The sequence below is a fragment of the Pseudonaja textilis genome, chromosome 11, assembly GCF_049901715.1.
Source record: "Pseudonaja textilis isolate UNSWEBS1 chromosome 11, rPseTex1.2, whole genome shotgun sequence".
Lineage (NCBI taxonomy): Eukaryota > Metazoa > Chordata > Lepidosauria > Squamata > Elapidae > Pseudonaja > Pseudonaja textilis.
Genome location: NC_142000.1, coordinates 4,438,739 through 4,464,247, shown reverse-complemented (window position 1 = coordinate 4,464,247; position 25,509 = coordinate 4,438,739). Strand labels below are relative to the sequence as shown.

The window sequence follows — 25,509 nt, the reverse complement described above, 5'->3', positions numbered from 1 at the left end:
TCTGTAGAAATCCAGTTTTATTTTAATTTTAAAATAGCCATATGGAAAATATACCTTCTATATTTTTAGGGGGGAAAAACCCCTATTATTTTACAAAATGTGCTTACAAATTAGTAGCACTAGTTTAACTTATAGATGGAATTCAACATTGTCTGCAATGCTGGCCAGGGAAACATTCAAGAACATCCTGAGATTCTGAGTGGTAGCATCCAAAATTGCTTTGCAGGTTTGAACTTTGTTTCCGAGAAGATGAAGAAACTGTGGTCAGTTAGGTTTCACTGTTCAGTGTAACAATCGCACAATGGTTAGTCCAACCACCAGCCCAGACTACTTGCTAATACAATGTTATGTTCTCCTAGACCAGAGGTTGGCACCCTTCAGCTCTGGAGCCACATGTGGCTCTTTTCACCCCTCTGCTGCAGCTCCCTGTTGCTCAAAATATGTGTCACAACCACCACTGTGCAACACCCACTGGCAATTTATTGAGCTTTTCACCCCCCCCCAGCCCGCCCCCCAGTAGGTTTTGTGGCTCCCGGTGTTTTCTTTTTTGTGGGAAACGGATCCAAATGGCTCTTTGAGTGTTTAAGGTTGCCAACACTGCCCTGGACCAGGGATGTCAAACTCGTGTCATCACATTGTTATCACGTGGCATATCGTGACTTTTTTCCCCTTCGCTAAAACGGGTAGGCCTGGCCAGCGCATGCCTGCAGTTTGACAATCCTGTTCTAGACTAAACTCCCCCTCAAACCTGGCACCTTCCAGATCTCAGCAGGAACCATGATGGCTGGAGAATTCTGCCTATCTGGAGAGTTGGTTTGAGTCTGTTTCGGGTTTTTATGTTGGATGCAGACCCACCTTCCGCCCAGCCCTTATAACGGAAAGGCACTTCCATGCATTGATGGCCTTGGAGAACTACAGATCTTCCCATTCTTTGCTGTGCATTCATGGATCTACTGAAATTCTGTTCTGACTCACTTTGAGGTTCCCTGAAGAACCATGGGGCGCATTAGTTAATGGAAAGCCACCGCTCTTCCGTGAGCAGAAAGGATTATTTTGGATGCAAACAGTGCTTTCACTGTACTTCAGAATAATGTGGACGGAGGTCTTCAGGTTACGCACGGAGAGATAACTTGCTTCAGGTTTAACTGAGGCAACACCTGATTTGCACCGTGGGATCTACTCAAGCTTTCCTAACCCATCTCTACCTCTCAGAAGTAGAAAGATTAAGAAGTCAAACATTCTGCAAGGATTCTGCTGTTATCTTCTTGGGCTGGACACTTGGCCTAGCCCGGCCCATTTTGAAGGCTTTCAAGGAGTCTTCAGATCTGAAAACCCAGCTACACACCCAATGCCCGCTCTCAAAAGTTGGCCAAGAGTCACCCTTCAGAGGAGGTTACATTCACTGGCATTCAGGAGGATTTTGGGTCTTCTTCAGCAGAGAGCTAGCGATGGCCAACGCACCACCTTGCACAAACCTCACAAAGTTGTCCCCAGCTAATGGCCCTAGAGCATAGAGCCCCTTCTCATGCACGGACTCGTACGTAAAGAGATCAACATCTACAGGGTTCCTCTTGGAACTGACCGGCTGCTCACAGTCAACAGCCAAGTCCATCCCATTGTTGGGCAAGTAGGCGAGGTTGGGATTGGAGCCGATAAGGACAAAAGCCATGGAGATTGGGTGTATTTTTTGACGGCCGCTCTTGTCCGCAAAGATGCACTTCCGGTCCTCCAAAAAACAGACGACGTGGTGCTCGGGAAAGCTGACGTAGTGTTCGTACGGCCCTGGGTAAGGGTTGGCCTGCTCCCTCATCATCTGGTGGACTTTGTGGTATTCGGGGTACATTGTTTTGGGGAGCTGGTTGAAGATGAGGGCTGGGTCATTGACTCGCCGGCGGAAAACGTGGATCACTGGAATGCTATAATGGTGGGCAAAGAGGACTGCGTCTGCGGCCGTTAAGCCAGCTCCTACGATCAAGATTGGGTCCGACATGATCCCAATCTCTTTGTTCTTGACAGCTTCTTCCAGAGCCGACAGTGTGTGATGGATGAAAGGGAGATGCTCGCCTTGGATCCCAAGCTGGGTTGGGCTATCATAGGTCCCCGTGGCTAAAACCACATTCTCTGCATAAACTGTGAAGGGATGGGTGCCACCCCTGTTGGTGACAATCCCATCAACCTGAAAGAGACTGTCCCTGTTTCCTTGGGATCCCTGGGATGAACCCCAGATGGACCGGCTGTCCTTGGAATCTGGGCCGCCATAGCTCTCTTCCAAATCCAAATTCAGTCTCTTCACAGATGTCACCAGAGTTCCACAAACAAAGTTCTTCTTCAGCCCTTTCTTGGCCACGTAATATTGGTAGTATTGGACTATGTCGCCAGCAGTTGCCCTGTTGTTTCTGAAGCCTCTGTAGAACAAAAATATGGATCAGAACGGACCAATAATCAATGGAAACCACTCATAACTCATAACCAGGGGTGGGATTCAAAAATCCCAGCAACCAGTTTGCTGTCCAGTTGCTGGGTGGGCATGGTCATAGTGGGTGGGGCCTACTGGAACTTCCGAGAGAGCCGTTTTTCACCTTCCCAAGGGTCCAGAGGCTTCCCTTGGGCCTCTGGGAGGCAAAAACAGCCTTTCCCGGGCTCTGGAGGCCCTCTAGAAGCCGGAAACAGGCCTGTTTCTGGGCTTCCGGAAGGCCCATTTTCCCCCCTCCCTGAGCCTCCACATGGCCCCTGCACTTACCTGCATTGAAAATGGGCCACTTGGAGAGTCCTGGGAGGGGAGGTGTGGGCGGGGCCAGCCAATCGGTTCAAATACCGATTCGGCGAACCAGATGCAAATATAGCGTCTGGTTCGCCTGAACTGGTCCAAACCGAGAGAATCCCAGCCCCCTGCTCGTAACCCAGAGCTAGGGTTTTGAGCTCAGTCTGAAAGCATTTTAATAATGGGTTACAAATAAATTGGATGAAAACATAAGGGGACATTCCCATGGTACGCAAGTAAACCTGCTTTGATGAGAAATATGGGCAGCCGGTGGGTTGCTCAGAAGCAGAACAGCGGAGACATCCTGGAATGGTGGGTGAGAAGGACCTTGGGACATGGAATAAAAAGATGTTGCCTAGAAAACGGACAGAGAAGAGGGGACATGGCCTGCAGCTGGCTAGCGGGTGGAGCAAGACGCTCAAAAGAGACCCTCCCTAGTTTCTTGGGGTGTAAAAGAGACAACGGAAGTCTTCCTGACCAAATTTGTCTGGTGCTTCAGGACATCAAATCCCAGAACTATTGGGAATAAAGGAGGTTTTTTTTTTTTTTAATGAATAGCAGTTTCAGTGTATTTGCAAGAGATTAGGAAGGGGTCAAGCTATTTTCCAAAGCAACCAGAAGGCCAAACAAGGAATAATGGATGGAAATTGAACAAGGAGAAATTCAACCTGGAAACGAGGAGAAACTTTCTGATAATGAGAACAATCAACCCATGGAACAGAAGTTGCCTTTGGAAGTTGTGAGAGCTTCACCAGTGGAGGCTTTCAAGAAGAGACTGGACTCCATTTGTCAGAAATGGTGCAGGGTCTCCTGCTTGGGTGGGTGGGGGTTGGACTAGATGGCCTACAAGGTCCCTTTCAACTCTGTTAATCTGTTTGATTTGTTAAACCCTTTCTCAAGCAGGAGACCCTATTCTATTCCGGACAAATAGCTGTCCAGTCTCTTCTTCAAAACCTCCTGTGATGGAGCACCCACAACTTCTGAAGGCAAGCCATTCCACTGGTTAATTGTTCTCATGGATAGGAAATGGAGAAATTATTTCTAGGTTGGATCTCTGTTTGATAAGTTTGTATATCATTACTTCCTGGCCTTTCTTCAAGTGCTTTGGAGAATAAACCCCCTCTTCTCTGTGACAGCCCCTTAAATATTGGAAGACTGCTATCATGTCACCCCTAGTCCTTCTTTTCATTAGACTGGACCTATCCAGTTCCCTCAACCGCTCATGTTCAAAGAGTTGAGCCTAAAGCTACTGTTTACACAAGGACAGTTTTCCCCCGAACGCCATCACTCTGCTAAACAAATAATTCCCTCAACACTGTCCAACTATTTACTAAGTCTGCATTACTATTACTGTTAATCTTCCCTTCCTTCCTTTCACCCATCTCCTCCCCACTTGTGACTGTATGAGTATAACTTTGTTGGTTGTATTCTAATGGTTTTTATTCTGTTTCCTAGTATGATTTGATTGCTTATTGTATCCTATGACTATTATTAAGTGTTGTACCTTATGATTCTTGATGAATGTATCTTTTCTTTTATGTACACTGAGAGCACTTGCACCATGACAAGTTCCTTGTGTGTCCAATCACACTTGGCCAATAAAGAATTCTATTCTATCCTATCCTATCCAATTCCATTCCAATATTCTATTCTGTTCTATACTATTACTATTACTATTCTACTCTACTCTATTCTATTAATTAGTTTCCCAAAGAGAAGCTATCCTACCTTTTCTTCTTGGTCAACCATTGTTTGAATGGTATGTCAGGAAGCCCCATCCAATCTCCTTGGCTCAGGGTGAACATGGATCCTTCAATAGACTAGACAGACAGAAAGAAAAAAGAAAATTAGAACATAAATCCAGATCTGGAAATACAACTGGAAGCAGTGAAGGGATTGATGTAGGTGGGTCCCTCCCACAAAATTAGCCAGAAAACTAAAGTTTGCCCCTCCTCACAAACTTAGCACAGGCCTCTCTCTCTGTAATACACAGTGCAATTTCTTTGACTTGGTTGCAAGATGTTGCATATAACCAGCAAAGGATATTTGCAAAGCAGGGTTTACGACTTTGCACGACGAGAACTCTAGTAATCGTGGCTTATTAGCAAACCATGTTTTAATCTAAATGTTCAGGATTCTATCTGGCCATAAAGTTTTAAGGATGCTCGATCCATTAGAAATTACTTGTTCATTCTTATTATTTGGAATGTTTTGGCTAATCTGGGATTTGATTCCATTTCCCCCTGCTATTTTTAGACTTTGATATTTCATTTCCAATGTAGCCAATATACACCTCTACCCATTTCAGTTTGTGCAAACTTCCAAATCTTCAAACTTTTAAGCTGATGCCAAATCTTCTCTGTAACACAGGTTGTCCTTCACTTACGATAGTTCATTTAGTGACTGCTCAAAGTTACAATGGCACTGAAAAATGTGATTTCTGACCAGGGGTGGGCTTCAAATTTTTTAGCAAGGGGCTCTCTGCCCTAATGACTGGCTGGGTGGTCATGTGACTGGGTGGGTGCGGCCAATTCGACATTGGTTCTTTGCCCTAATTACCTAAAAAAAGATATATACCAAAAAGTTGTTTTATTATTTTGTGCATTTAATACTTAAATAAAAGACTGGGTGAAACCAGGCTTCATAGCCGTGACTGTGAGAGAGATCTTGGAGTCTTAGTGGAGTTTCTGGTGAGTTACGTGATCCTTATTATTTGGGAGTTAATCCCCTTGGAGGATGGTGGCTCTGTCATCTGATTTTCTCTGGCTGTCCCTCGGCAAGCGCTGAGTGGATTGTTTATCTAGCTTGCCATACTTTTACGAGGTGTGAAGTGCTCTTGGCTGAATGCCCAGAAGTTCAATTAAGCCTATTAAGAGCTTTCCCTTGCAGCTTGTCTTTCTGAGGTTACTGGGGGCTCTCCAAGCCCCGCAGAGTCTTAGCTCAGGGCTCTCCTCAGCCCCTGAGAGCCCGCCTCTGCTTATGACTGTTTTTCACACTTACAACAATTGCAGCGTCTCCTTAGTTATGTGATAAAAATTCAGACATTTGGCAACTGGCTCATATTTATGACGGTCGCAGTCCCTCAGAGTCACATGATCCCCTTTCTCACAAGCAAAGCCAATGGGGAAGCCAGATTCACTTAACAACCAGGTTACTAACTTATCAAGTACAGCGATTCACTTAACAACTGAGGCATGAAAGATTGTAAAATGGGGCAAAACTCACTTAACAAATGTCTCACTTAACAACAGAAATTTGGGCTGCAATTGTGGTCGTAAGTCAAGGACTACTTATACTGAATGTCCATTGTTTTTAGATATTGTGGAGTTGTTATTTTGGCTGTTTGGAGAATCAGCTTCAATAAATATCAGGCAGGCATATATATTAACACAAGAACAGTGTAGATAAATTGAAATTCCAACCATATTCAGCAGTTCTGTGACAGAAGTATGTGAAATATTTCAAGCACAAAACACCCTGTTTTATATTTGAAATTTTTTATTTTAATCTTTCATTTGATTTGGTGGGCTATGATACACCAAGCAAGGAAACAATAATATAATAAACAAAATGCAACAAAAAGCAAACTATTCAAAAAGAAAAAGAAAAACCCAAGATGGCAAGTCCAGCAGATAAATCTAAAACATCTCTGTATTATCTAACTTCCAGCAGATGCCCCAAATTTACTGGAAGTGTTTTGACATCGTTTCAGACATTCCAGGAATGCTCTGAAAGAGCCAATTTTTAAGTTCAAAATGCTCATTTTGAACTTGACATTTAATTATTTCAAACTCGCAACACTTTTAAAAAGGGTTGGAACTAGCTCAGATCTCTTTCTACCAAGACCGGAATTAAAATGTAAAACATTTTGAATTTGAGTCTTTTGTATTTAATTATTCTTCAGAGTTCAAACTCTGAACAGTTTACAATGTCTAATTCATCCCATACTAACCAAACATCTAGAGTTTGGCCCAGATTGGTTCTATAAACTTGGATTTTGTTTTAACTTGATTTACATCAGCTTGGTGCAAAAAAAATCTGTCTGTCTGTCTGTCTATCTATCTATATCTTATTTATAAATATCTATATACTGTATATCTATATCTAGATATCTAGATATATATCTTTTTTATACCACCAGTTCCCATTTAATCTGCTAAAAGCAAAGCTGAGCTTAATAGAATTAACAGAATTGGAAGGGATCTTGAAGTCCCACACCATCCTCTGGCAGAAAATCATATACCATTTCACATAAATAGTTGTACAATCTCTTGTTAAAAATCTCCAGTGTTAGAGCACCCACAACTTCTCAAGGTGAGCCATTCTACTAATTAATTTTTCTAATTGTCAGGAAATTTCTGCTTAGTTCTATGTTGCTTCTCTCCTTGATTAGTTTCCATCCATTGCTTCTGATCCTGCCTTCAAGTGCTTTGAAGTCTAGGTTGCCCCCCTTCCTCTTTGTGGCAGCCCCTCAGATATTGGAACACTGCCATCTTGTCACCCCTGGTCCTTCTTTTTGGTTAAAGTAGTTGTGCCCAATTCCTACAACCATTCTTTATAGGTTTTAGCCTCTTAATCACCCTGGTTGCTCTTCTCTGCACGCTTTCTAGAGCAAGGGTCTTCAAGCTTGGCAAGTTTAAGACTTGCGGACTTCAACTCCCAGAATTCCTGAGCTAACATGACTGGAGGAGGAATTCTGGGAATTGAAGTCCACAAGTCTTAAAAGCTGTCAAGTTTGAAGACCCCTGGAATAGAGAGGAGAATAAAGAGATAGAAAGATAGGTAGATAGAATAGACAGATGGAGGGAGGGAGAGAGAGAAAGATAGAGTAGAGAAAGTATGGTAGAATAGATAGAAAGATAGGATAGATAGATAGAATAGGTAGATACAATAGAGCGAGGGTCTTCAAACTTGGCAAGTTTAAGACTTGTGGACTTCCAACTGCCAGAATTCCTGAGCTAACATGACTGACAGAGAGATCCTGGGACTTGAAGTCCACAAGTCTTAAAAGCTGTCAAGTCCGAAGACTCCTGTTCTACAGTCTCAGCATCTTTTTTTATATCGTGGAGATGTGGTCTTGATTCTCTTTTGATTATCTTTCAGAGAAGAAGAGGATTCCAGAGAATTTCTCATGGACAGACCACCAGTGCTTTTCATTATTTGGATAGAAGGCATGTAAGGGGGGAATGCTACCTTCCTCAATTCCCATATTTTTATTCAATCATAAGAAATTCATCTAGGCAATCTCCTTCCACAGTTTTGTTTTAGGCATCTTCACATTTTTATTTTATTTTTATTTTATAAGATAATAGGCATAAGTAAAAACATAGTTATGAATACATGGATACATATAAGAAAAACAAAAGAAACAATAGGACAGGGACGGTAGGCATGTTGGTGCGCTTATGCACGCCCCCTCCAGACCTCTTAGGAAAGGGGTGAGGTCAATAGTAGACAGTCTAACATTAAAGTTTTTGGGGTTTGGGGAAGAAACCACAGAGTCAGGTAGAGTATTCCAGACATTGACATTAGGAAATGTGGATGACCAAGAAGTCTTTGGAGTAATGGAAAGGCTAACTTAAGAAACCATTTTTTTCCACTGTGGAATAAAATACATAACACAAAGATCTCCAATAAGAGAAAGAAAAACCCTTGAGCCAATGCAGATCAGTGTTTGGTGGGAGACATGATAGCAACATGATCCAATATTTGAGGAGGCTGCCACAAAGAGGAGTGGGGGGGTCAACTTATTCCGCAAAGCACCTGAAGGCAGAAGGCGAAGCAACGGATGGAAATTAATCAGAAACAACTTAAGAACTAAGGAGAAATTTCCTTGCCAGTGGAAACACTTGTCCAATGGAACAACCTGCCTCCAGAAGTTGTAGATGCTCGATCACTGGAAGCTTTTAAGAAGAGGCTGGGCAGCCGCTTGTCTGGAACGGTGTAGAGCCATGATGGCGAACCTATGGCATGTGGCTCTCTCTGGGCACGCAAGCAGTGGCCTCAGCTCAGTTCTGCTGTGCATGCATGTGTGCGCTTCCTGCTGGCCAGCTGGTCTTTTGGTCTCTGCCGTGCATGCATGGGGGGGTGGGGCGGTTGTGCGTGCAGATGCAACGGGGGTGTGGGGTGCACACACGGGGTTCACACATGCGTGGGGTACACACAGGGGGTTCGCGCATACATGTGTGGGTGCGGAGTGGGTGCACACGCATGCGCAGGGATGTGGGAGGTCACATGCAGAAGTGCCAGGGGCAGGGGTGGATCACACATGCATGGGTGGGGTGGGCAGGGCACATGCATGCACTGCATTTTGGGGATGCGCACGCGCATGTTTTGGCATTTGGTGCAGAAAAGGTTAGCCACCACCGTGCCGTGGGCAGGGGGTTGGACTAGACCAGGGGTCGCCAACCTTTTGGACCTCAGGGACCACCAAACTCATAATTTTAAATCCCAGGGACCACGAACTGGTTCTGTGGGGGTGGCCTAATTTGTGGGTGTGGCTTGGTGGTCATGTGACTGGCTGGGCAGGGCTTGTATGTAAATATTATAAATATTTATATAAATATTGAATTTTTTTTATTAAAAAAAAGCAACTTTTACCCTAAATCAGACAAAGCAGGCAGGCAGATTGAGTTGCTCACAGAATGACAGATTCATTCAGAGATCTATCTATCTGCCATCAGCTAGCCCAGTCTGTCACATAAAATTTGCTAGCAAGCAAACTCACAAGATTAACTCACCACACACCATGTATGTAAATATTGGATTTTTTATATATAAAAAGTAACTTTTATCCAAAATCAGGCAAAGCAGGCAGATTGAGTTGCTTACAGAATCATTCAGTGATCTATCTGCCATCGGCTAGCTCAGTCTCTCAAATTTGCTTACTGTGAGTCTGCACTGAATTTGCTTGCAAGCAAAACTTCAGTCCTTAAGGGAGGTTCAGCTGTGTTCAGCTGAAGACCTAAAGACTAGCTAGAAAGCAAGAAATCCAACCATTTCCTGCTTCCTAGCTAATTTAAATCTCTCGCCGCTGCAGAACAGATGATGGTCGGAAAAAGGAAAAATAGCAATTTGGCAGGCAAGTTTGCTGGGTAAGAGTGAGCGAGCGGGGTGGGTTCCCATGGGCCATGTGGGTGGTACAGCCTTGTGTTTCTGCGCAGCCTGGATTAATTGCTTTGGGGGGGTGCTCTGGGGGTGAGATTTCTCTGCAGCCCACCAAAATTTTCTCACAGCCCACCCGTTGGCGACTGCTGGACTAGAAGACTCCAAGGTCCCTTCTAACTCTTAATATTCTCTGTTCCACGTACTATTGACCTTCATTTATAAACACTAAGATCTTGAGCTGCACTTACATGCCAGGCTCCTCCAGGAAGGGTTTTGCCCAGAACCAGATGAGGGATCGCTCGGTCAGGTTCATGCCACCAAGTGAGGACAGAATCAGCTGTCTCGCCAAAGTCTGTATCCGGACGCAGAAGGGCATCGAAAAGGAGAGCCACTGGACTGGAAGATCGACCCTCTAAACCTTCAGAGAGATACTCCAGATCCTACAGGGAAAACAAGATGTTTTAATTGGAGATGTTCCAATTGACCAAGGCTTCCCGAGACTGTAATTAAGCACACTCTGAATTGAATTGCTCAGAGAATCACACATTCATTCAGAGATCTATCTATCTGCCATCGGCTACCTGAGTCTGTCACACAAAATTTGCTTGCCATGAATAATAGAACCTTCTGTCCTAAGGGAGGTTCGGCTGTGCTTAAAAGCAGAGCCAAAGATCTAAAGACTAGCTAGAAAGCAAGAAATCCAACCATTTCCTGCTTCCTAGCTAATCTAAATCTCCTAGCACAGCAGAACAGCTGATGGTCGGAAAAAGGAAAAAAAAAAAAGAAAAATAGCAATTTAGCAGGCAAGTTTGCCAGATAAGGAGTGAGCGGGCGGGAAGGGTTCCTGCAGGCCATGTGGGTGGTGCAGCCTTGTGTTCCGGTGCAGCCTGGATTAATTGCTTTGGGGAGACTGCTTTGGGGGGGACATTTCTCTGTGGACCACCAAAATTTTCTCACGGCCCACAGTTGGCAACTGCTGATCTAGAAAGCCAATATTAATTTTATTTATCTACAGGCAGTCTTCAACTTACAACAGTTCACTTAGTCCAAACTTGCAACAGCTCTGAATAAAAGTGACTTTATGACCATTTTTCACAGGTATGACATTTCCAGCCTCCCCATGATCATGTGATCAAAATTCAGATGCTTGGCAACTCGCGTTTATGACGGCTGCAGTGTCCCAGGGCCACCCAACCCCCTTGCATGACCTTCTGACAAGCAAAGTCGACAGGGAAGCCCGATTCACTTAACTGGGGCTACTAGCTTATCAGCTACAGTGATTCACTTAACGATGGAGGCAAGAAAGGGTTGTAAAATGGGGCAAAATTCACTTCACAAAAGTCTCACTTAACCACAGAAATTTTGGGCTCAGTTGTGGTCCTAAGTCAAGGACTAGCTGTATTAGTATTTTTTACAAATAACTCAAGACGGCCCACTTCCCTCCTCCCAATTCTGTGAGGTGAGTTGGTGAGAGAGAGAGAGAGAGAGAGAGAGAGAGAGAGAGAGAAGGATGGCCTTAGGTCTCCCAGACGGTTTCCATGACAAAGGTAAGACCTGAACTCGGGGTCTCCTGCTTTCTAGCCTGGTGCTTCACCATTAGACCAAACTGCTCTTATATGACTTATAAATCTATCTATATATATATAAAAGCAAAATACCCCTCACGCATCATCACAAAATCTCCAGAACCGTAAAGCCTACAAACTTGAAATTTGGCACTTATGTTCCTCTTGGCTTCTAGGGGCTCACTAAGAAAGGATTTTTCAAAATGACCATCAGAACATTAGTATTTCCTATATATTATTATTATTATTATTATTATTATTATTATTATTATTATTATTATTATTATTATTATTATTATTCTCTGATGCTAAGGAGTTCTCCCCTTCCCCACCTGAAAAGAAGTCCAAATAAAAACACTAGCAGAGGAGAGGAGTTTCAGTTTCAGTTTCAGTTTTAGTTTCACAGCACCAAGCAGCTTTAATACAGAACAGTTGAGCTAAGCCACGCCCAGGCTCCTTGCTGTCTCCTTGCTCACACAGCAAATACTGCTTCAGTTTCCAAACAGCCCTCAACTCTCTCACACACTGACAGGATGCTAGCCAGATGAATACTGATGGATGCTGGTAAGCAGAGGCAGAATTCCCCCCCACCCCCAAAAGCTAAGCGCCACCACATAATTTCGTAGCGAAGCATGGGTATACAGCTGGTTTCTATAATATGATTATAAACTTATAGGAGTTTGGCACCCATAATGAAACCCTGGGAGTAAAGGATAACCCCCTTGTTTTTGCAAAATGAAGAGTTTCTTCGCAGCCAAACCTGCTTGATAAGAAGAACCCACCCCACAGAGGTCTGGGCTATATACCAACCTGATCTACTATGGGAACCTCTGGGGTCTCTTCTAATTTCCTTTGCAAGATCGGATTAGGATGAACGGAATTCCTTCTGACGTAAGGCACGTTGCCAGACAAGAGGTAGGACAAGCAGATTCCGGAGGGGCCGTTTCCTGAAAGACAGAAATCGAGCGGATCCAGGTTAGGTTACACACCCCAGATGTATTTTCAACCAGCTTTTCTTATTTGCATAAATAACTCAAGGAGGTAAACATTCCCCATAATCTAGAAAGAGTGCAGAGAGGAGCAACCAGGGTGATTAGGAGACTGGAGGCTAAAACATACAATGAACAGTTGCAGGAACTGGGCTTGGCTAGTCTAGTGACGAGAAGGACCAGGGGAGACAGGAGAGCAGCCTTCCAATATTTGAGGGGCTGCCAGAGAGAGGAGGAAGGGGTCAAGCTATTCTCCAAGGCACCTGAATAATGCCAGACAAGGAACAATGGGTGGAAACTGACCAAGGAGAGCTTCAACCTGGAAATAAGGAGGAATTTTCTGACAGTGAGAGCAATCAACCCATGGAACAGAAGTTGCCTTCAGAAGTTGTGGGAGCTTCATCCCTGGAGGCTTTCAAGAAGAGACTGGACTGCCCTCTGTCAGAAATGGTGTAGGGTTTCCCACTTGGGCATGGGGTTGGACTAGATGACCCACAAAGTCCCTTCCAACTCTGTTAATCTGTTTAAAAATACTCCTATCTTCCACTCCTATTCTATCAAACCAATTTCTCTGGAATGAATGGACTAGCGTTGCAATTTGGTTGCAAATCAAAAATCAGGTATGCAAAGCAAATGCAAATCTGAATTTTGCATTGTTGGGAAAAGGAAGTGCCTGTTTAACGTTGTTATTATTTTTTTGATCACTTCCTTTTGCACAACCCTCAAAACAAATCTGCTGACTTGCTACATAGCTACAAGAGGCATAATTCACACGTAAGAGCCCTCCAGCTGAGTCCGTAGCCAGAAATAAGAAAAGGGGCTTTTGTAGGGCAAGCCCTGGTAAATCAAAGTCGCACATTTAGCCTGCCTGAAGATATTCCAGCTGAACAACTCGGATTTATTTTATAATCAGAAAAAAAAAGAGTGACTTATGACCATTTTTCACACTTACGACCACTGCAGCATCCCCTGTGGCCACGGGATTAAAATAAGAATGCCTGGAACCTAGCAAGTATTGATGATGGTTTCAGCGTCCCGGGGTCCTTGACTTGCGATTGCAACTGAGCCCAAGATTTGTGTTGTTAAGTGAGACATTTCTTAAGGGAAACGTTTGCCCCATTTTGCATTTCCTGCCACAGTTATTAAGTGACTCCCTGAAGTTAATCCTCTCACCATGTACAGCTGAAACTAGACTGGATTTGTTTCTCTGTGACATATAATATATGCGGGGTATAATTCTGTATTTATCTGTGTTTATTTGTTTGTTCTGTTATGTAGTTTATATTGGAGGTGGTGGTCCTTTGAGAGCTGCATGCAATGAAATTTCACTTTAATGCACGCCGATTAGCGTACATTCAAAAGGACAGTCGAGGGATGATTCTATTCCATTGATTCTATTCTAGTGACCTGGTTGTTAAGTGAATCCGGCTTGCCCCCTCTTGACTTGGCTTGTCAGAAGGTCGCAAAAGGGGATCACGGGACCCCAGGACACTGCGACGGTCATAAATACGAGTCAGTTGCCAAACTTCTGAATTTTAATCACAGGTTCATGAGGCAGCTGCAAAGGTTGCAATTGTGAAAAACAGTCGTAAGTCGCTTTTTCCACGGCCTTTATTGGCTTTGAACAGTCACTAAATGAACTGTCATAAGTCAAGGACTACCTGCAAAGATAGTGACTCAGCTGATGTCACCATGATGGAGCAGCTGTGGACAGAAGCCTAGGCTAAGAAGAAAAAGGGGCTGCAAATAAAATGGCCAACCGTATAATGAACTTATAGAGAAATCTCTATTCACATCTGGACTCGGGTGCATAGTTCTAATTGCCACATTTATGAAGATGCAAGAAAGCTGGAACAATTGCCAAAAAACATTGGGGACTGTAACGTTTTTCTTTTCTTTTTTTTGTAATTTTTTAAAATTTTGTTAATATACAAAAAGACCCCATTCCATTTCAACTGTGTGTCGATTAAGTACATGTTTCAAATTACTTATCCATTAGTAACAACATTCTTCTTGTTCATCTTAACAACATGACAGTAATCACACTCCCATATCCATAGTGTAAATACAATCTATATATCTATTCCATTAACTCCTCTTATCACTTTATTGATATGATAAATCCCTTTTAGGTTATTCTATTTTCTATCCATTGATAAAACAAGTCCCACACCATATAATATTCAGATTCTTCTTTTTCTTTAATTTCTAGTGTCAATCTATTCATTTCCGCACATTCAAATATTTTGTTCAATTTATTTTTCCCTCTGTTGGCATCTTAACACTCTTCCAGTTTTGAGCAGATACGTTTTTCTTATGAGAAAAATCTCAAATGCTTGGGGTTATTAGGCCTGGAACTTTTTTTCCCCCCAGTGTTGTCACTAAGTGAATTGTTGTAAGTTGAGGACTACCTCCCTCAAGAGACAATTTGCCAGTCTAAATAGTTTAGATGAGAGAACGAAGGCGTTCAGTTTGCTAAAGCTGCCAGATTCTTGCCAGCTTAATTTTTTTTTTTTTAAACCAGCTAAGACAGAGCCATCTGTTACTCTTCGCCACAGGAACCTCGTGGCTAAAAAGGAAGCGTCACAGCCGGGGAACATGCAGGTCAGCATGACACAGCAAGAGAGAGAGAGAGAGAATAGAGGGATTCTCTTCCATCTGGCACAGGCCCCAGGTTGTAAAAACAGCTGGAAGTCAAAATTTTCCCCACCCTTCTTGATTCTTGTTACAGCCAAGTTTTTTTTTCACCCCACTGAAGAGCTCATCCATCTCCCAAAAGGTCTAAATAGAACATTCTGTAGCTTCCAGAAGTCTTTGGTGCTTATCTTTATAGGTAGGAAAATTCCATTTGCACTTATTGTATCTGAAGAAAGCTACAGGATATAGAATAATAGTGTTCTGATCTTCACAAAAGCACGAAGCAGGCTCCTCATCCGGACAAAACCCCTTTTTATTAGGCTAATGTGAGTTCCTTATCATTCTCATCCAGCAAAGTCCCGGCAAACAGTCTTTTAAGTATGAATTACAATCACGGACCTTATCAGGCTTAGAGAGCTGCCAGGCCAATAGCTTCCAAGCGTGACACCGTACAAGAAAATACTTGGCAAAGAATCTCTGAGAGTCATGAACAAATCTTCACACTAATTAAACGAACTAATTGTCTACTGCAAACACCACTCCCCTTTCAGTCCTCTTTATTCCCTATGGGAGGGACCATTCACCGTCCACTTGTGCCTTTACTCTCGAGTGGACCCTTGTTCCTTAACCCTTCCCTTCTCCTGGCAATTCTGTGCAGGCACTCACTGGGAACAGGCTCCAGCTGTTCTTCTGCCCCACTGATCTCCGACTCTGAAGGCAACTGATAACTGCCAGACAGCCCTGGCCCCATCTTTGCCTCTGATGCAGAGCCCTCATCCGAGCCTTCCCCAGACTTCAGGACTGGCCCATGTTCCTCCCCAACTTCCTCACTGTACGAGTCTGCCGCCAGTCTGCTGGCGACCGGCCACAACAGGAAGGGGTCATGGGAAGTTTCTAGTCTAACCCACTGCTCCAGCAGGAAATCCTACACCATTCTGGGTAAATGGTTGTGCAGTCTTTTCCTAAAAACCTCCAGTGATGGAGCACCCACAACTCTGGGAGACAAGCTGTTCTAATGTTCTCCCTGTCAGGGAATTCCTCCTTAGTTCTAGGTTGCTTCTCTCCTGGCTAAGTTTCCATCCATTTCTTCTTGTCCTGCCCTCAGGAGAATAGTTGACCCCCAAATATTGGAACATCACTGTCACGTCACCGCTAGACTTTCTTTTCATTAGACTAGGCATAGCCCGTTTGAAGGACACACCATGGGATCTTGATTCTATCCCTCTGTTGATGCAGCCTAGGGCAGCACTGGGAGTTTGGGCAGCTGCAACACGTTGTTGCCTCATACGTAATAAGGAAGCAAAGGACTTCATGTAGATGGGACAGAGCTGATATAACACTGTTGTGGCCCGGAGCTGGCAGTAGATTCGGACAGTGAGGAGATTGGGGTGGAACATGGGCGAGTCCTGGAGTCTGGGGAAGGCTCTGATGAGGGCTCTGCATCGGAGGCAGAGATGGGGCCAAGGCCATCCGACAGTTAACAGCTGCCTTTGGAGGTGGAGATCAGTGGGGAAGAAGAACAGCTGGAGCCTGTTTCCAGTGTGCACATGCACAGAGCTGCCAGCCGAAGGGAACAGCTGAGGAACATGGGTCGACTCAGGAATAAAGCCACAGGTGGACATTGAATGACCCCCTCCCACAGGGAATAAAAGAGGAGCGAAAGGGGAGTGGGGTTTTGCAGGAGACATTCCTGCATTTGTGCCAATTACTGCGGCGACTGAAAGATATAGACCTGACCCCTCTCCAAGCCTGATCAAGGTTTGTAACTGGGAACTATCGTGAAATACTATTGGCCGGGACTTTGTTGGAGAGGAAATTCATTGTAAATCAAATAAAAGGGGTTTTATCGGGAGGACGACTCGGCTTCGTGCTCTTGGGGGAAGCCTAAGTCAGAACACATACAGCTTTCCCATTGCCACCTCTCTCTCTCCTCCCTACTCCGCTAAAAGACAATTACATCTACAAATTTCCACTTGTGTGATGTGCAACAGGGGGGAGATCTCCCTAGCCAAGCTGAAGACAAGACAACCCCATCTTATATGTGAACTGGGCCGAGATCTTTAATCCAGTTTGTTTTCAATATTTTTAAAAATGCTTTGCATGAAAAAGGCCAAGAAAGGAAGCAGCAAATCCATAGATGTTTCTTTTGTTGATGGGTTTTGTTTTTCATAGGGGAGGGGAAGGGGAGGGGAAGGAGTAGAAGGGAGAGAGAGGGAGGGAGGGAGGGAGAGGGAAGGAAGTAAGGGAGAGAGGGAGGGAGGGAAGGAGGGAGAGAGGAAGGAGTAGAAGGGAGAAAGGGAGAAAGGAAGGAAGGAAGAAGGCGGGAAGGAAGGAAGGGAGAGAGGAAGGAGAAGGGAGAAAGGAAGGGAGGAGGGAAGGAGGGAGGGAGGGAGGGAAGGAAGGAAGGAGTAGAAGGGAGAAAGGGAGAAAGGAAAGGAGGAAGGAAGGAGGAGGGAGGGAGGGAGGGAAGGAAGGAAGGAAGGAAGGGAAGGAAGGAAGGAAGGAAGGAAGGAAGGAAGGAAGGAAGGAAGGAAGGAAGGGTCAAAATGCAGGAAACTGACAGGATCGAGAAAGAGAAAGAGAGAGAGAGAGAATGAATATAAATAGATGTTCTTTTTTTAATCATAATTCTTGGAACTCCAGCACTTTGCGGCTGATAAGAACAGGCTGGCTTTGCTAGATAAGTGGGCTGGGATCTGCCGATTGCTTCCCAGAGGTACTTACCTATAATCACCACGGGAAAAAGTTTGGCGGTGCTCTGTTCCAGATGTGCATGAAACATGACTTATTCTTTCCGCTCTGCCAGCAGAGTTCAAAGACCTCCAAGCCTGCCTGTAACGATAAGGCCACACAAATATTTGGACCATGGGTTATTGCTTCTTTGACCCACCCCGAGAGCAGATGGCCCAGAACTAGAGTCAAACGCTGGGCGCTCGAAGGAGAAAGGAGAGGAGATCAGCAAATTTTCCAGTCTAGCCTCAAGTCGGCCTTTAGGGTGCAGGAGCTTTTGTCCGGTCTCAGAATGGAAGTGTTTAGTTTCACACCTGTAAGCACCTTTCACACTTTGGCACCCAGGATTGTGTTGAAGGAGGGGAAGGAAGGGGAGACCTTCCCCAGATTGCAAGGCTGTTTCGAGCACATTGACTGGGAAAAAAATGTGCCAGACGGCACTACTTATATTTTCACACTGCATATCATTGATTAACTACTAATTAGAATGCAGCTTACTGAATACAAGACCTTAGCAAATATTCAACAATGGAGAATTTATAGTGATTAGCTTTGCTTTGGTTTTCCCCATCTTTCTCTTATTTATTTTAGCAAAAAGATTTAACTTTATGTTTCACACGTTGCATGAGATTTTATTGATTTTTTTTTCCCGCCTTTATCATTTACATAAATAATTCAAGGCCTAATAGTCCTTCCTCCTCCTATTTTCCCCATTATAATAACATTGTAATCTGTCTCGGTCTAAGAAGGGAGTGACTGGCCTGAAGTCAGCTTAGCTGAATTTTATCCCTAAAACAAAACTAGAATTCACTGTCTCCTGATTTCTAGCCTGGTGCCTTGGCCATTAGAATACTTTATTGGTCAAGTGTGATTAGGTACACAAGGAATTTGTCTTGGTGTAAATATTCTCAGTGTACATAAAGAAAAGGTACATTCGTCAAGAATCATAACGTACAACACTTAATGATACACCAAACTGTTCTTGATAAAAACAGATACAAGTACTATCTATCTCTATTGTAAATAAAACATCAGACAATGCAACATGTATTTATTGATTTATCTATTTGCATCCCATCTTTGTTATTTTTACAAATAACTCAAGGCGGCAAATATATACAGTAAACCTCCCTCCTCTTATTTTGCCCACAACAATAACCCTGTGAGAGAGACCAATCACCACAAGGGTACCCAGGAGGTTTTCATGACAAAGGTGAGATCAGAACTCAAGAGTCTCCTGGTGATTAGCCCAATGTCACCCAGTTGGCTCTCATGGCTAAGATGGAACTAGAACTCACAGCCTCCTGGTGATTGGCCCAAAGTCACTCATCTGCTTTCATACCGAAGGTGGAACTAGAACTCCCAGTCTCCTAGTGATTGGCCCAAGGTCACCCAGATGGCTTTCATGTCTAAGGCGGGACTAGAACTCCCGGTCTCCTAGTGATTGGCCCAAAGTCACCCAGCCAGCTTTCATGGCTGAGATGGAACTAGAATTCAGTATCTTCTGCCTTCTTGCCTGGTATCTTAACCACCAGACCAAACCGGCTCTCTTAGTATTAACTTACAACATTACAACATTATAATCTAATATCAAATTATATAATTCCCTTATGCAAACCTCGGAACAACTTACTGGAAACATCTTGATTACATAAACTGTCATGTAATCCTAAAAAACAAAACTTGGAAGTGCTTTAGGCCACCTCAACGAACCTCATGGAAGAAAAACAGAACTCCTTCCTCAAATTCTGTGCGTGACCTTAGTCTTCCTGTCCATAACTGGTCAGTTGCCTCCTTCCATCTGGTATCCTCCAGACATGTTGAATAACATTTCCAGCCCGTATGATCGGGCTGTTTGCGAATTCTAGAACTGTAGAGTCTGAGAAAGAGATCCAGGTATGCCAAGGAGGGGGGGTCTTCTTAGAAAGGCAGCCAAGAGTAGACTTCCCACTTGGTACCCAAACAAGGTGGAAGATACATTGCTGAAGAGGAGGCTGAGCGTTCTTCACATGCCGCACGTTGCAAAATAAGGTCTACTGACAGACACAGGTTTCCTCAGAATCAGGAGCAATCTCATGCACGAAACCACTGCATCTTGAAAAAGGGGGTGGCAATTTCACACACTTCCTTTCTCTAAAGGAGAACTTCCCCAAATCGACTGTACAAGGCCTAGCTTGACAAAATAGCTAACCCGCAGAAACACGGGAGGAAACAGAACCAACAGATTGATCTACCAGATTGCCAAGGGCTTCGCTCTTCAAAGTCTCTGTTTGGAATCCCCCAGATGGTTCTGGTGATGGGAAAAGAAGGACCCTAACCTTCCCTCTGTAGCATCGTCATGCAAGGACTCAAGATCTCCGTTCTCCCCAGGCTGGGAAATAACTGTACAGTTGGCTGTAGAAAAAAAATCAGGCTTGTCAGATGCTACATCTTTTCTATCCTGCCCTGCGGAGTGGAGAGTTGGTCTCAGACAGAGAGCCACTTGAAGAGACCATCTCTTCATTTATTTATTATTTCATTTGTCCATCGCTTACAAGAGAATAGGAATAAGTATAAACCTGAGTGAGAATACAGGAAATAGGTACGAATAAATGGGGATGGCTTGGGTGTGATATAAATGCAGCACTTTGGGCTAGCTTGTGGTTCTGTATCTTGTGGTGGCATTTAGTTGACTTTATTTATTTTGATTTGATTTGATTTGATTTGTCCATCGCTTACAAGAGAATAGGAATAAGTATAAACCTGAGTGAGAATACAGGAAATAGGTACGAATAAATGGGGACAATAGGACAGGGACGGGAGACAAGATTGTGCGCTTGTGCACGCCCCTTACAGACCTCTTAAGGAATGGGGTAAGGTCAGTAGTGGATAGTTTGAGGTTAAAAGGAGTGGAGGTTAGAGGATGTAACAACAGAGTCAGGTAGTGCATTCCGGGCATTGACCACTCCGTTGCTGAAGACATATTTCCTGCAATCAAGTTTGGAACTGTTTACATTGAGTTTGTATCTGTTGTGTGCTCTTGTATTGTTGTGGTTGAAGCTGAAGTAGTCATTGACTGGTAGGATATTATAAGCAGATAATTTTGTGTACTATGCTTAAGTCCAACTGTAGGTGGCGTAGTTCAAGGTTGTCCAAGCCCCAAATTTCAAGTCTGGTGGTGTAGGGTATTCTATTGCCAGCAGAGAAGTGGGGTACTAGAAGCATTTGAAATGCAGATTTGCAGGCGGCTGTTACGTATAAGCTGAGTTGACAAAATCAGAAATGAGGTGATAAGCCGCCTGGGAAAGCCAAGGGAAATCGTCAAAACCATTAAAAAAAAAAAGCAAACTTAGAATATTTTGAACATGGAATGCAACACCTGGGGGAAAAAAAAGGGCATTCTCCAGGGAAAGATTGAAGGCAAATGAGGTCCAGGCAGAAGAACTTCAAAATCTAAGTGACCAGTTTGGACAAAACCCAACAGCATTTTTTCATGCGGCTGTTGATAAAAATAGAATTGCCAACATGATTACCAATGTTCAATGACGGATATGGCACAAGAAGATGATGATGTTGGCTATAGCCTATGCAGATGAGTGGGAATTTCACCAGTGGTGGGATTCAAATTTTTTTTACTACGGGTTCTGTGGGCGTGGCTCGGTGGGCATGGCAGGGGTAGGATACTGCAAAATCCCCATTCCCTCCCCACCCCACTAACCTGCTTTCTAGCTCCGTTCTCCTGTGCAGGGCAACCAAAGGAGACCCAGCCGATCAGCTGGGACTCAATGGGAGGCAGAGAATAGATGGGGTTGGTGGGGCCAGTCAGAGGTGGGATTGGCCGGTTCTCCAAACTACTTAAAATTTCCGCTACCGGTTCTCTAGAACTGGTCAGAACCTACTGAATACCACCTCTGAATTTCATTCATAAGAATACAAACATGAAAAACAAAACGGAACACGTGCAACAAACTGAAAAGAGGATGAGAACACAAAGGCTTTCATCGGAAGATCTGGCAAATCGTGATACCTGTGGGGGCCAATGCCAGATGTAGTCCCTTAGAGCAGCATTAAGGAAGGAAACTTACAGGCTTAATGATAGCGGCGTTTCTCAACCATGACAGCTTGAAAATGCATTGGGCTTCAACTCCCAGAATTCCCCAGCCAGCATCTTCAAACTGGCAAGGTTGAGAAACACTGAATTATAGGATTAATGAGGCTCAATTCAGCCAATTCACACTAATCCTCGGAAACAAGCTAGGAAATCCTGCAAATTTCCAAAAATGTCTTTCCCAGCCAAAAGTCCGGGGTCCTGTAACCAGGAAGGGAAGGGTTAGCACCTTTTCTCTCTTTCTCTCTCTCTCTTTCTCTCTCCCTTCCTTTCTTTCTGTCTCTCCCTCCCTCTGTCTCTCTCTCTCTCTCCCTCTCTCTCTTTCTCCCTCTCCCTTTCTCTCTCTCTCTCTCTCCTGCTCCTAGCCAGATGTGAACCAGCAACATCTGAAACCACTGCTTAACAGTCTCTTCTTACAGCTAGTCTTCGACTTATAACAGTTTAGTGACCATCTGAAATGACAACAGCACTGAAAAAAGTTGCTTACGACTGTTTTTCGCACTTACAACCAACACACTATCCGCGTGGTCATGTGATCCAAATTCAGATGCTTGGCAGCTGACTCACATTTATGACAGTTGGGAGCGTCTTGGAATCGCCTTTCGCAACTTTCTGACAAGCAACGTGAATGGGGAAACTAGGTTCACTCAACTGTGCTGTAACTTAACAACTGCAGTGATCCACTTAACAGTGGCAAGAAAGGTTGCAAAATGGGGCAAAACTCACTTAACAACGCTCTTGTTTAGCAACAGAAATTTATAGGCTCAATAAGAGTTACAAGTCAAGGACTTCCTGGGAGAATTCCTTTTCTCTCTTTCTCTCTTTTTTTTCTCTCTTTCTCTCTCTCTCTCCCTTCCTTTCTTTCTGTCTCTCCCTCCCTCTGTCTCTCTCCATCTTTTTCTCCCTTTCCCTTCTCTCTCTCTCTCTCTCCTGCTCCTAGCCAGATGTGAACCATTTTTGACGTTGGAATGATGTCTTTTGTAGTTTTCTCCTGTCGTATCAACTATAAACTTGACCCCTTTTAAGGTTTTGCAGAGTTACACTGCTGACAGACAGTATGGAGTTCTTTCACTTAATTGATTCCTAACACTTCTTTGGCCCCAAAAGAAGCCAAACAGGAGAGCATTTTTATCAGAGGGCCTGATAACAGCAGTTATCTAAAAAAGCTGGTGCTAACTTCTCAGAACTGATAGGGAAGAGTAACAGATACTGAAATAAAGAAGAAAAACCTGCTGTCCATCTGTCTCAATCTGTTGAAAGCTGATTAATTTTTTCAGACTGGCTCGGAAAAGATCTTATTTTTCATTAAAATGCCAAACTACGCCCGGTTGTTTCTTTTCTGGTATCAGACTTTGCAGTACATAAGGATTAAATTCCTCGGAAACAAAGCAAGGCAAAACAAAACATTTGATATCAAATGTATAACATGGCCTTGGTGTATGTACCCGTTTTAAATTTTTTAACAAGACCGTGGGAGTCGTGTTTAAGCCTCCATTGCTATCACCCTGGCACCTACAACCTCAGTCAGCTGCTGGTTGGGTTCAGAAAAAAATGCTGGTTTGTGGAAGATGGCTCAAGGCAGGTTTATGAATGGACATGTTCAACTAACAAGTAAGAATGCTCAGGTTTTCCAAAAGGCAGGGAAGCTTGTTGATCTATTGATCGCCCCGTCCTATGCATTACAAATCTGTTTATTTCTATCTAGCCTTTATTATTTTTACAAATAACTCAAGGTGGCAAACATAGCCAACGTACTTTCCTTCTCCTATTTTCCGAACAACCACCCTGCGGGGTTAGCCTGAAAGAGAGTGACAGTCTCAAGGTCACCCAGCCAGCTTTCATACCTAAAACAGAACTAGAACTCACAGTCCCCTGGTAATTGGCCCAAAACTTGCTTTCACGGCTTATGCAGAACTAGAACTCACCATCTCCTGGTTCCTAGCCGCTTGCCTTAACCACTTTTAATTCCCACAAGGCCTAGTATCTACTCATGACCCCAAAGAACAGCCCTGATTTTTCTTCCCTAATTGTCAGGGCTCCAGCAACTCTGAAAGACCACATAAATATTTTTGAGTTGACACTAATACCGGCTCATGCAATTCACAATTGTGGGACCGAAGAAAAGCTTGCTAAAAGCCAACATTCATTATTCAGAAACAACCCAGGATGCTGTAAACATTGCTCTGAAGAACCTGTAAATTATTATCATGTTCCTGAAAAGCTGTCTTTGACCTTTTGGTTGGATCCCTTGCTTGGTATCTTTCCACTCGTTTCTTTCTCTCTCTCTCTCCCTTTACTGATTAGCTCGTTCCCTCTAAGGGCTCCTTTCTTGCTCCAGGCACAACATTACATAATATTCTTGGCTGGGATCTCACTTGGCAGACTCCCAACATCCCACACATGCAGCTCTTTGGAGCAGTTTCAAAGCCCAATATTGCCAAGTTGATCCTGGGGACAGTAACTGGTTCCTCCTAGAACTACAACACCCACAATGCCTTGGTCCCTGAGCGTGCTAGCTGAGTCAAGGTGAACCCCATTCAAACATAGTTCGTTACTTATTGCAATGGTACATGGCAATTTCAAAGTATTTTCTTTCATTATTATTACTATTAAATATTTTATTGGATTTTTAAAACATTGGACAAGGTGTGGTTGTCCTGCCATTCATTTTTGCCATACATACTAAAGTATACTACACATACCTTATATACATTTATAGATTTATATACTGTTAACGTATATCCATTGTCTTATCCATTATATTCCATCATACCTCAATTATCCATTCTACAAATCTTAATTATTATTTTTATTCTGGGTCCCTCCTTTCTGTTCCCACCCTTGGTAAAAATGTATTCTATACCTTGTAACATTCTGTCTCTTCTTTATTTTTCAATCCCAGAGTCAGTCTACCCATTTCAAGCACCCAATTTCTCAAAAGTATTTTCATCTCAAAGTATTTTCATTTCAAAGTATTTTCACTGGCAGGTCCCTAACCCAACCAAGTTTATCAAGCATGCACAAACCCGGATCAGTCTTTATCCCATACCCCACCAATTGGAAGCTATCCTTCCCACAAACAGGGATAGCCACAACCTTGGTCACTTTTAAAGCTTGCGGGCTTCCACTCCCAGAATTCCCCAGCCAGCCAAGCCAGCCCTGGGGCATTCTGGGAGTTGAAGTCCACAAAGTCTCCATAACGCTGCCCAAGCTGGGACATTTCTGCTCAGTGCATTTGCAGCCTTTCCTGCAAAAGCAGCTTGGAAAGAAATCTTAGCTTTCCGTCCCACGTCTTTAAAGGGGCTGCTTCCCACCCCCGCCACCACCCCCCAAAATCGGCGTGCGGGATTCCAAGGGAGGGCGCCCGCTTGGAGAAAGAAGGGCAGGTCTGCAGGGACGCCGGCCGGCCGGGCGTCTTGGCGACTCATGCAGGCGGTGCCAAGCGCACGGACGGGTCTCTCTCCGGGGTCCTCTCCACCCAGCCGGGGCTTCCCACTGGCAGGAGCCCGAGCTCCGGGCTTACCTTAGCAAGGGACCTCCCGACCCGGAATTCCAGAAAGCCCCGCGGCGGACGCTCGGCTTTAAGACGAACCCGGAATCGCCCGGCACCCGCTCGCCTTCCAGACGCTCCGC

General features: G+C 44.1%; 1 protein-coding gene across 2 annotated transcripts; it reads right to left on the bottom strand.

Moving 5' to 3' along the window:
- Positions 1 to 25,509, bottom strand: OSGIN1 (oxidative stress induced growth inhibitor 1). 2 transcript variants are annotated; one of them, XM_026714437.2, is made up of 6 exons: positions 25,400 to 25,509; positions 17,784 to 17,891; positions 12,244 to 12,380; positions 10,117 to 10,308; positions 4,490 to 4,581; positions 1 to 2,405 (listed from the first exon to the last, which is right to left on the bottom strand). In XM_026714437.2, exons 2-6 carry the CDS (start codon positions 17,839 to 17,841, stop codon positions 1,400 to 1,402), a joined length of 1,485 nt encoding a protein of 494 aa, XP_026570222.1. In that variant the 5' UTR covers positions 17,842 to 17,891; positions 25,400 to 25,509; the 3' UTR covers positions 1 to 1,399. The 2 variants fall into 2 exon arrangements, with proteins under 2 accessions (XP_026570222.1, XP_087796589.1); XM_087940463.1 differs by having other exon boundaries at positions 25,413 to 25,509.

Coding starts and splice junctions, on each gene's coding strand:
- OSGIN1 (XM_026714437.2), bottom strand. CDS start 17,841: ATGTTTCATGCACATCTGGAACAGAGCACCGCCAAACTTTTTCCCGTG. Junction 12,381..17,783: donor TTTTCCCGTGGTGATTATAG/GTAAGTACCTCT, acceptor TCTGTCTTTCAG/GAAACGGCCCCTCCGGAATC. Junction 4,582..10,116: donor TTCCTGGAGGAGCCTGGCAT/GTAAGTGCAGCT, acceptor CTGTCTGTCTAG/TCTATTGAAGGATCCATGTT.